This window comes from Eptatretus burgeri, chromosome 10, assembly GCF_056783735.1.
Source record: "Eptatretus burgeri isolate ZD-2024b chromosome 10, Ebu_testis_v1, whole genome shotgun sequence".
Taxonomy (NCBI): domain Eukaryota; kingdom Metazoa; phylum Chordata; class Myxini; order Myxiniformes; family Myxinidae; genus Eptatretus; species Eptatretus burgeri.
The window spans coordinates 20,157,300-20,169,799 of record NC_140970.1 but is presented as its reverse complement, the minus strand read 5'-3'; the positions used below and the strand labels follow the sequence as shown (position 1 = coordinate 20,169,799).

General features: G+C 38.9%; 1 protein-coding gene across 4 annotated transcripts in view; it reads left to right on the top strand.

Annotated features, from left to right (window-relative positions):
• Positions 1-12,500, top strand: part of LOC147018040 (contactin-2-like) — a 403,524-nt gene that overhangs the window by 169,292 nt on the left and 221,732 nt on the right. For all 4 annotated transcript variants that reach the window (XM_085897311.1, XM_085897312.1, XM_085897310.1 and 1 more), the window contains exons 10-12: positions 313-449; positions 1,898-2,030; positions 12,119-12,269. In XM_085897311.1, coding sequence (XP_085753437.1) covers positions 313-449; positions 1,898-2,030; positions 12,119-12,269 — 421 coding nt within the window. The remainder of the gene's footprint in view (positions 1-312; positions 450-1,897; positions 2,031-12,118; positions 12,270-12,500) is intronic.

The window sequence follows — 12,500 nt, the reverse complement described above, 5'->3', positions numbered from 1 at the left end:
TTCATATAAGGCGGAAGGTTAGTAAGCCATTGCGGACAATGTGGGTTTTCCTGATGCTTTTGGCAAAAACTTTCATTTGTGGCATTCATGATGCGAAATTGCTGTGATGAGGATGTGACGCAGGTGTGATAAGATGTAATTCAGGATTTTTCTCTGTGAGTTGCTTTGCTTAACCTTGCGGCAATCTTGTGTGACTGTGCATGCGTGCATAAACAGTACATATTTATTTTTTATTGTGTAAGGGAAGATTTCATTTATGTGAGATTACCTTTGTGTTTCTTCAATCGTCGTGTCATTGTATACATTTCCCAGCACGGCCAGAATGGAGGAAGGAGATTTCACTGAAAGAGGTGGATGTGGGCAGTCGGCTTGTGTGGATTTGTGAGGCCTGGGCTTGGCCTGCTCCAACATATGAATGGCTAAAAAATGGAGAACTTCTGCTATCAGTGGTAAGATTGTTAATTCAGAACTATAACACGCCATCGACATATTATGTATACGAGGGGGGGGGGGGTTAAATTGAGAAACTCGTAGGACACTAGGTAGAATGCATACCTCTGCCATTTAATGCCTGAGCCACGAGAACATATCAGGACCAATCAATACATTTTTGAAATATCATGCTATGTATCATTTTTGGCTCAATCTCTCAATGGTGAAGAATCATTTTAAAAGTTAAATAACTCACATGCAGATTTGGATTCGGATCTTCACCAAAATTGAATCAATTCGTCCTTGTCACACACCAAACCTGTCCACAAAATTTCATCCAGATCCGTCCACAAGGAAATGGGTGAAAACGTAACCTCCTTCACCTTCGGTGGTTGAGGTAAAAAAATACAATTTAAGACAAGGGATGAAATTAGGATAGAAAATGGAGGATAGAAGAGTTGTAGAGGAAGCAGAAGGGGAGAGGAGGGTTCGAAAAGAACATAAATGAAAGGAATGGTGTGAGGGGTCATGGATACAAAAGAGTAAGGGAGAGAACAGTGATGTATAGGAAAAAAGGAATTAAGGTAGGTAAGGGAAGGAGGCTGAATTATTCTGTCATTTTTATAAACATAGTTTGTTAAATGTCCCTGAGTAATTTATCATGAGAATTTCCACAGACAGCGCCCTCCAAAAGCCGGTTAATAGTTATGCCCTGAGATGGCAAGTTACATCAGACCAAGTGTATTTTGTCATGTTCACGCACATTTAATCCACATTACTAACTCTTGATCCTGGATGGATTAAATCCTTTCAAGTTTTGATGCAATAACTTATGCTCACACAAACCAAAACTGTCCAAGCTTCGGATTTCCTCTGCACTAACCCTTCTGGGTGAACACACCAACAAAGAAACTAAACTCCTTCTTCCAACACAATATAATAACAATGATTGAATGCCTTTCTCATGCAGAACCAATACTTCAATTTGTAATCGAATCTCATAAGTTTGACATTCAAATCGACCATCGAGATGCGTAGAAAAATTGGAAAATAAGCACAATACCAGTGAGACCCATTCAGTTGTAGTCACAAACTACAACTACAATAACATTGTCTTCTTAAGGTAGAGTGGATTAAGAATAAACTGTTGAAGGATTTACTTGCTTTGAATGATATTGAGCTACATCTATAGCAAAAGACAATCATATTCTTTATCTGGCTGTTGTATATTACTAATCAGTTTGCCTTAAAAGGACCAACCTGCTCGATGACCGTCATGGTATAGACTCCCACAATGCTGCAGTATAAGGCTATAATGGGGAAAAGATGAATGAATCTCTGTTTGCTCTAGTATATTGTTTTTGATTGCACGAGTTCTGAGTGCACTAGGTTTGAATGCTCTGGATTTGTTTTTATTTTTCTTATTGCACGATGTTCAACCTCTTATGCATCTGGCTACCTTCAGAATGGCTCAGGCTTGGCTGGCTCCAGCGAGCTAGAGATTGAAAACGTGACCCTGTCGGACAGTGGTATGTATCAGTGCGTGGCTCTGAATAAACACGGAGAGGTCCTGTCCAACGCAGAGCTGCGAGTGCTTTGTGAGTGATTTGTGAGTGCTTTCTGTGTCACATTGTTGATTGGTGAATTGTGCTTCGGTGCTCCATGAGCACTGCTTTGAGTTCTTTGTGAATTATTTTGGAATTCTGAGTTAGTGCTTTTTGTTGAGTGTCACAAGAGTTTTTTGCTTTGCCATCATGATTGTTTTCTCAAACCTGTGACTGACTGGTAACTGGAGTGTAAATATTGTGAAAGACGATTTATTTATATAATAGGGAGATATCGGCATTATATTTTGAGACATCAAAATTTTACTCCACACAGCTCAATCAATGGTGATGCACCCCTTTGAAACTATTGGAGCTTAATCGACCTCAACCTTTTTCATTTATCATAGTTCACTTTACAATCCTGTATTTGATATGTTCCATTCATTTTCCAGATACCAGCTAACGGCACTTGAGTTCACATCAATTTGAAGCACCTATTGCAGCATGTGCCTAAAAGAGTGGGGAAATAACTGGGTTTATTCACTCCATATATGATTTACTGCTTTTAGGATCTCTACAAAGTAGTCTAAAAGTAGTAGCAGGAGGAACCACTCTGCTATTGCCAGAGGAAGTTTGGAATAATTACCAAAATTAATTTGTCGTTGAAGCTTGTGCAGGTCAATCTTTCCCTTTGCGAATTCTCAAAAGCAAATTCCAGCCTTGTCCTTCGACTTGGCAAAAGGGAACTAAAGCTATGTTTGATCACTCAGCTGTTGTATTGTTACTTGTTTATCACTCATCAGCCTATGTTTCAATCATCTATATGACTCTCCTCTTTGTTGAACTCATGATTGCACCACGAGGCCGGCAATTACAATTGAAGTTCGAGAAAACTACAAGTGGGAGTCAGGTGTATGATTTTCTGAGATAGTCCAGTGCCTGATATTTATTCATCAATTGGAGGCCCATACATTTTACATCACTACGGGTGTATCACAGATAGTCGAGAAACGTTTCTTGGATAGAACCAACACAGGATGGGTAGCCACTCCGATACAGGATACTCCACTGAAGGTGCAGAAATTTATCATTTGTTCAGGGAGTGGTGATAGCTTCTCGATGTGAAAGTTTTGGGATCTCCAATGTCTTCAAACAACTGGTGCTGGTGAATGGGTCCAACTTAACTGAATGGCATACACATTTATGTATCACTGATTTGCCATGACTGCGAAACACCGGTGGGTGGGGGGGGGGGGGTGGTGGCATTTATAGCTGGTCGAATATACAAACCAAGGCCAGAGGAAATGCACATAATCCGAGGCTTTCCAGCAAGCCCCCAGATGTTTGCTCAGCCAATCTAAATATTTATTACAGCCAGTCCTCGTTTAAGCCTGTACCTCACTGGGCTGCGACAGCTCGCGACAAAATGCGAACGGGATTCTCCAAAATGTCTGGAAACGTTCACGGTGGTTCTCAATTTCCTCGTGTGAGTCACAGGACGTCGCTCTGGTGTCGCTGGAAATATTGAACATGTTCAAAAAATTTGTGCGACAAATTTTATCTCAAAATAGTCACAGAGTCGTCGTGGTTGTCTCGAACCCTTCTCAATTTAGCTTCCGTGAGTCAGAAGGTGCGAGAAATGTGACATGCAATGCAATGTAGATAGATCACAATAGTTCAATCCAGATATGAGTAAAAAAAAACCAAAAAAAAACCTCATAGTCCATATTGTAAAACCAGCATTGTCTGTCCTCTTTCTCTCCTGTTCTGAGTAATGGCCTTCAGTGCAAACTTTTCACTTTCCCATCATTCCTTTCACCTTCCCATCATTCCTAAATCACGTCACATATTTTTTACATAAATTAGATCACACACGAAATATGGTCACACCCACAAGCCCCTATCAAGGCAGATGGACAATTGGGTCACACACAATGTTTGTGGGTGCAACGTTGACAAGTAACAGAACACTTTGAACAATCAGGCTTGGTCAGCATTCTCCTGTCATCCCACCATCCTGTTCTGCCAGGGCACAGCTCCCACACCATTGTAGTACTCAGTCAGGTACTCTCTTACTGACAATATGATTGCTGGAAGGGAGAGGCCTCATATATATATATATATATATATATATATATATATATATATATATATATATATATATATATATATGTCACGATTTTTCAATTGTCACGCATAGTTGTTGTGCGACTGTTGCACGATGGTCACACGACTGTCGTGTGACCGTCGCGTGACAGTTGCATGTGCCAAAAAATCTCAGTTTTGTCACCTGAACGTCGCGCGAATGTCGTGCGACATGTATGCGAACTCCAGGCGAAGTTCATCCCAAATTTCGCCGGGAGTTCGTGGGACATTCGTGTGATATTCGTGAGGCATACGCAAATGTGTTTTAGTATAAATTCAGCGTGATTCCAAATGAAAATTTATCGCTGTTTTATCGCAATTTGGTGTCTCCAACTCGTCGCGAGCTGTCACGGCCCAGTGAGATACAGACTTAAATGTTGTAGTTACGTTCTTGAAAAGTGCGACTTTAACTGAAACTACTTTAAGCGAATCCAATTTTCCCATAAGAATTGATGCAAATAGTGGGGGTTAGGTTCCAGGAAAAAAATTATCATCAAACAAAAGACATTATTGAAATGTCCAGTAGAAGTTTTGAATAATTTAAAACGAACAATTGAACATCATCATCTCCAGTTGCTTTTTTCTCATCATCTCTCGTTGCTTCAAATCTTCATTGGTTCGCTGTTCTCCGTGTCATTGCAGAGGTTGTGTAATGTCGGCTTCTTCCATCTTTATTAAAACCTACTTAGATGTACTTTATTAAAACTGCATCTTTATTAAAACGAGGAAAACCATTAGTTTGGTACTAAATTAGAGGTAAAACCACTATAATGGAACGGTGAATGACTTTTAACGAGTATATTCTCAATACATCAGCGAATTAATAATGAAACAATGTTAACCGGGACAATGTTAATCGAGGACTTGCTGTATTTTCAATGTTCTCACTTTAAAACGTATGTGAAAGATCTTGAATGTGACTTTTTATCCCCCGCCGCGTGGCAGAAGGGGGGTATTGTTGTCACCCGGGTCGTCCGTCCGTCCGTCCGGCTGGCTGGGCGTCAACATTTATAGCTGTGAGTGTGATAACTCATAAACTGTTCGCCATATCAATTTGAAATTTGGGTCACACATGTACCACCTGAAAAGGAAGAACGCTATTGATTTTGGGCGTGGCCGGATCCAAGATGGCCGACTGGGGCGGCCATCTTGAAAAAAATGTTTTTTGTAATAAATGGAAAAACGCTCATCTGATTTCAATTATTTTTCAATGGCGGGGGATTCCCCATCTCTGATGGGTATATTTATAATCATATGTCCTTGTCTTCACTTTGACTCGCTCTCCCTCTCGCTCTCTCTCGCTCTATCTGATGCACCATACTCTTCATAGAACATCAGTGCTGCTGAGGTAGCTTTCTGAGCAAAGGTTATAGTGGGTGGTTTGTCATTGCCTTCCCATCAGTGGTTAGGGCAGTAATTTGTAATTTGTTCAGGCTGCCAGCAATAGCTCTCATTCTTCACAAAGGACACAGTCGGGTCTTTAATGTCCGCCAACTAATGCCAGAAGATGGTATTCCCGTTTAACATCCATTTGAGGGACAGCACACACATTGATGAATCGCCCTACCTTCTACCATACTGTATCTTTATTAAAACGAGGAAAACCATTAGTTTGGTACTAAATTAGAGGTAAAACGACTTTGTAATGGAACGGTGAATGACTTTAAATGGAGAGACAGTTTATAGCTGAGTCAGAATTTGGACCCAAGCAAGACAGCTTAGAGGCAAGTGTGGGTCCCTCTAGTAGCCTAGGCCAGTGATTCTCAACCATTCCTCTGTTATTTACCCCCTCAGGTTGATATATTTCGCCATTTACCCCCTTACTCCCACGCAAAAAAAGCATAGCCGGCATAGAGGCAGAGAAAAAAAGAGAAGATGGAGCAACTTTATTATGAAGGTTTTGCACAAAATAAACTTTGCTTCAGGAAAAAAAAACATTCAGTCCATTTATATCAAACCAAGATCAAGCAAAAATACCAGAAGCATTATCAGTGGGAACTCTGCTGATTCATTGAGCTAATCAGTTTATTTATTCGAGGAGCTGTTGATGACAACACGACCCTCATGTCGTCATCAGCTTTCAGGCGGTTCCTTTCCTTTGTCTTCATTGCTACTAAAGTAGAGAAACCTGATTCACATAGATATGTGGTGACAAAGGAACAAGCATGTTGAAGGCTCGCTGAGTAATAAGTGGGAATGAATCTGTGAGTTTCATCCAGAAATCAACACCAACTCAATCAAATTCTTCCTTAAGACGAGCAGAGGACTGAAGATCAAGCAGTTCCTCTTTTGCTGGGTTGTCATCTCTCATTTCTGACAGATCAGTGGTAAAAGGTCTTGATATCCATCTTTCTGTCGGTATCATGTCTTCTGGAAAGTAGCCAGTGAAGCGATGCTTCAAGATGTTCAAACGTGCTGTGATGTCTTCATTTATTTCAGGTAATGCACGAGGTTCTTCTCTAATGGGCTCATCCAAGTTTGGAAAATTTGCAAATTTTTTTGATGAACTCTTCGTGCCCATAAATACAGCCTTTGTCTGGAATGCTTTCATATTTTCACCTGCTTCAACGATGGTTACTGATTTTCCCTGGAGTTGTTTGTTGACTTGGTTAAGATGGGTAAATATATCTGAGAGGTACCCTAAAGAGGCGATGAACTTTGAATCAGAAAACTTTTCCCACAGCCTTGAATCCCGGTCACGAAGAAAAATCTCTCCCTCATTACGGAGCTCCAACACTCGGTTAAGAATAAGTCCACGTGAGAGCCACCTCACCTCAGTAGGAAGCAAAACATTGAATGCTCAGAGCCCATCTCATCACAAAAAGCTTTGAACAAGTGGTGATTCAGTACTCGAACACCAATGAAATTAACAGCCTCAATAACTTTCTGCAAAACCATTTTCAGATTTTCAGGAAGGGTTTTCGCAGCTAATGCATATCTGTGAAGAACACAATGCATTGTTATCACACGGGGTGCCTTTTGTTTTACAAGTGCAGTGAAGCCTGATCTAACTCCCATCATGGCTGGAGCTCCATCAGTACAAATTGAACCAACTATGTCCCATGTGAGATTGTTCCTTTCAAAGAAGTCTTCTATTTTCTGCATTATGTCAGCAGCCTTTGTGGTTTGTTGGAGAGTTTCACAGAAGAGAGATTCATCCTTCAGTTCTTTTCCACATATATACCAGACAAAAACAAGCAGTTGTGAAAAATTAGCAACATCGCAGGATTCATCAAGTTGCAAAGGAATTTTTGCTGGGCTAGATTTGATCTGTTCAATAACTTGTTGACAAATATCTTGAGACATTTCACTAATACGTCAATGAATTGTGTCGTTAGAAAGGGGAATGTCTTGAAGCTTCTGTTTTGCTTCTTTCCCATATAGATGTTCAACCATGTCTCAGGCACAAGGTTTAATCAACGTATCGGCAATCTCGTGAGGTTTCTTTGCCCTTGCTATTCGGTGTGCTACGTGATAGGAAGCTGCAAGCATTGGTTTCTTGTTAGATACGAAGCCATGTTTGGGCAGTGTTCCTGCAGCCCTAAACTTAGATCTCTTTGCCTCAACGGTAGCGCAGTCATCAGATGCATGGGCAGGATGTGTAGCTTCCAGGTGCTGTTTTAGTTTTGAAGCTCTCAATGAGCCATTTCCAAGAACTTTTGAGCACAGCAGACACTGAGGCTTATCCACGCCATCTTCAACAATGAAGTCAAAGCCATATTTTACATATAAATCCAGGAATGTACGTTTTTTAGACATCTGAAAATGAAATATAGTATATATTATATATATTATATATTATATATATAATATAAATTATATATATATATATATATATGTATGTATATATATATATATATATATATATATATATATATATATATACAATTTTGTCAAAAAACGAATGCAGAAATAATTATCTATTTATGGCCAGGTGCAAAAAAACAAACAGGTAATTTAAAACTTATTTAAAACAAAAAAATATGGCCAAAAATCAATTCCTGACCATCATAAACCACCCAAAAATATTTTTCATAAGAAAAACAAAACAAAAAAAGAGAAAATTGCGGTGGGGGGGGGGGAATTGATTTTTGAGTCTGTATAGAATCATTTGTATAGAATGTGAGAGTCTGTATGTTATAATGTATTATGTGTTGTCTGTCTCACATCACAACGATAACAGTTATTGATTTTGTCTGAAGTTGCGAAAAAAAATTGTTATAACATGATGTATCAAATAACAAAAACTAAAGAGTTACGATCAGCATCATCAATATAAAAATAGTGACATTGAGTTAGATATGAGAATGATGTATGAATAAAAAAAAGTACATCACATTGTAGTGTTGCAAGCAAAGTATACAAATATATGAATAGTTTTGTTGTTATGATTCATAAATTTTGAATAAATATATGTGATTTTATTATCAAAAACAAAGGAATTTTAGGGAGGTATGAAAGATAGTTCATTCTCCCTATCCTACATGAATGGGGGGGGGGATGAATCCCCCCCCCCAGGATCTATGCCCATGCCAGCCATAATTTTTCTAAAACAGGCTGACCAGGTATAGTGTATTCCAGAATTAATACTTAATTTTCAGGTATGATATATTTACCCCCTGCCATGTAAATTTTTACCCCCAGGGGGCAAATTTACCCCTGGTTGAGAATCACTGCTCTCGGCTATCCTACCAGGCCCCTCACCTTTACTGACATTTTCCAAATTTAAGTGGATGTGGAAATTGTTTCATCACAGGTTGGTGCAACTCATTTCATGTTGTCATGAGGGTATTACAATTAATGCAACAGTATTTTCTTATCGCAAAAGATGAAGACCTTTGCACTGACCTTGTAGCCACATACCACCAATGCTTTGACACAATGCACTGCCATGGCTGCTGTTTGTAATTGTATACTTATTAGGGATGTATTTCCCCCATCCTCTCTGTTTTGTTTAGCTTTACATTTTAAGAGGATTCCCACATGCTGCCTTCTTCTCATGTATTTGTCACATTGAGCTACAGTATCTTGTCTCCTCTTTGGATAATGATACTCTTGTGCTTCCTGAGATTGGCAGAGTTGTTTTCTCAAATGGATTACCTTTTCTTTCACAAGGGGTGAGTTAGTCTTGCCCCAAAAGGGTTGCACGACAATTGTAATTCCCCTGTCTGTCTGTCTGTCCCTGTGTGTGTCCACTTATATATATTTTCGCTTCAATTTTTTTCTCTGCATCCACTTACCCAATCATTGTAAAACTTTAAACATAGGAGGAACTCCTTAAGGAGAATATTTTTTATTGAAAACTATGACATCATCGGTGACATGGACTGGCAGCCATATTGGATTAAAGGAAAAATTTTGACATCTTCAAAACTGCTCAAAAAAAAAAAAAATTGAACCTTGGCATGTGTTATCAACTCCCCACGGGGTATTCAGGTGATAACGATGACATAATCGGATAAGTGATATTCCAGTCATAATTGATTGAATCAAAATCCTTATCCTAAAAATCTAAAACTTCACAAATCTGATGTACGACCCGATGTGAGCAAAGAATTAAATTTATGACGTCATTGGTTATGTTGTCTGATGGCCATATTGGATAGAAAATAAAAACATAAAATCTTCTCCAGAACCCCTTAACAGATTGATGCGAAACCTCAAACATATGATCGACTCATCATTGGGAATATAGTTTGAATTTTTATAATCTTAATCTTGGCTGATGCAATTTAGCCTTAATGTGCACAAAAGTGGTTATTAAATATCCTAATAATCAATCAATACTTCACGAAGCTGCGGATAATGGCAATATATGTGACATAATAGGGTGCATGGATACTTAATCGCAGTGAGCCATAATAGTATCGTGTTCAGTTAATGATGGTATTTTTGTTCAGAACAAGCGCATGAGGCAAGAATATGCGCTCTAGCGAGTGCCGTTATCGTTAATTACAAGTGTCCATTATACTTTATTTAACTTATTTCCCTTTCTTCTCTGTTTTGCTTGACAATTAAAAAAAAAAATACATCCCTTCCACCATTATGAATCCCCTTTCCCATAAAGTACAATATTATGACAACAATCAAAATTTTAAATTAGTGATATGTATTCATTTAGTGGTGAGCTGCTATTTACATGTTTAATATGTCTGAGCAGTTTTATCATTATAATTACTGCTGCCTCATTTAACTTTCGCTTTTTACCTCTTCTCCTGTACTTTTTTCTTTCTTCCCTACAAATTACAATTTATTTCACCATTCCTTCATTTTTGAGCCAATCTTCTTCAAATCTGGAATTGTGGTATGTTCACAATGCTTTTTAATATTTCTCATTTAGATGTCTGTTCCAATTTTAAGGAACATTCCAAATTATTAAAAAGATAAACCATGACAAAGAACACATGTTTTCTTGCCGCTCCGTTGTATTTGAGTCGATAGAGATTAAAAAAAATAAAAAAAAACTTGGTGAAAATGTGCATTCAAACAGCCCTAATTGGGATAAGTGGAAAAATGGCAGATGAAAGTCGTTTTTGGTAGACCAGGGTCTTAGGTCAAAGTTGATTGCAAATTTCAGTTTTATGGCCTGCGATACCTCTATTTCAAACAATCTAGATCAGTCTTGGCAGAAAAAAATACCTTACCACAGCCCCTACAGAATAAAGCAGGTAGAGATTGGTCTGGTATGTACATCCTCAATTGATTAATTTGACAAAGGTTAATGTGTTCACATGTAGATGTAGGTGACATCTCTAGGATGTCTTGGAATGCCACCCAAGGGCCAGAGTGAACACAGTACAAGCCTCCACTGATCGCGCACTTGCCACGAAAGGAGAATGGTGCAACATTACATCTTGTATCTACCAACATTTGGGACAAAGTGTTCGTGACAATGGCACCCAATTAGAAATTGAAAAAACAGGTGTGAATTAATTATCCGAGATATTTCAAATCCTCTTGGGAATATCGTGTACATAATACATATTTGCAAATGCTGAAATTTCACCTCGCCCCTCCTTCCTCGTTTGTCTGACACAGTATAACTTCCCTCCACCCCAACCCTCTTCTTCAAATATTTTCCATTTTCTTCTCCTCCTTGCAAAACGTTTGCGCTTTTCGTTTTTATCCTCAATTTCATCTCCTCATTCAATGACACGTTTAAAATTGCGATTGAAAAAAAAGCAACCCCTTCTCTCTTTATTATCCACCATGATGGACAAATGTCAACCTTTGATAAAATAGTTTTCAAGCTATCCAAGATAAATCTGACCTCTTGTTAACAAGAACGTCACTTCAAAGATTTCACTCTGTGCAATGATGCCATCCCCTTAAAACAACCTAAGCCAGTCAATTCAGTGTACTGTAGAATAAAGACCTCCCTCGATTTATGTGGAGGGGTGTTTGGCATGCTTGCCACGTCTGTCAAGTGTGGGATGGTGAGAAAGAGCAGCGGTGGGAATCGGACCGATACACGCCGGTGTAGAAAGAAACATTAAGTCTTTAACCACTCGATCAAACAGCCAGCTCTAATGATGTCACATTTAGCCACGATTCAAAATGAAGTTAAAAAAGTCAACTGCTGCAATTAGTTTAAATTGTTTTTTTGTTATGTATCCTGTTTCTGAGTACATAGCATGCTGTCAGGATGAAATATACTTTCCTTGCTGTACTTCTTCAAAATGCATTTTTTTTAATGTTCAACATGCAGGTAAATATAATCTAAAAATGTATTATGACATCATCCTCACATTTCCCTTCAACACTGCACTCGAGGAGAAAAGCTTGAGCCAGCAATGTTATATTCGTTTCACAATAACTCCTTATGACCTGATCAGAGGAGACAAAATTGTAAAGACCTATCAATTAAAGTCGCATCAGTTTGACACATAAATGAACTTGTGATCGATCCAAATTTGTCGCTTTTTTAATCAAGACTCGGTTTGGGCGAGGTTTCATTGGAAAATATGATGTGTATTTGTGGTTGTGCATCTCAGCCCTCCCTCCAGAGTTTAATGTACAGCTGACACGACGAGCAGTTCAGGCTGTGCGCGGTGGTGTGGCCCAAATGCCTTGCAGTCCACGTGCGGCACCTCGGCCCATTATTTCTTGGAGCCGCGGCACGGAACTACTTCATGGAAATGACAAGTTGGTGCTATTGCCTGTGCATGAGATCCTTTTTCCATTAATGCCACCTAAAGAGAACTGCCAATGTTGAATTATCATAACAGGACTGGATAATGGGCCAGCTTTAAGGCTTTGCCTTTCATCTTTATAACTCAAACCATCCAATGCTGCCTGATTGCCTCCCCACATTCATTCTTCTTATCTACTACCTATGAGAGTTGGTACTGGATAAGAAGAAGCCTTCAAGTAGCT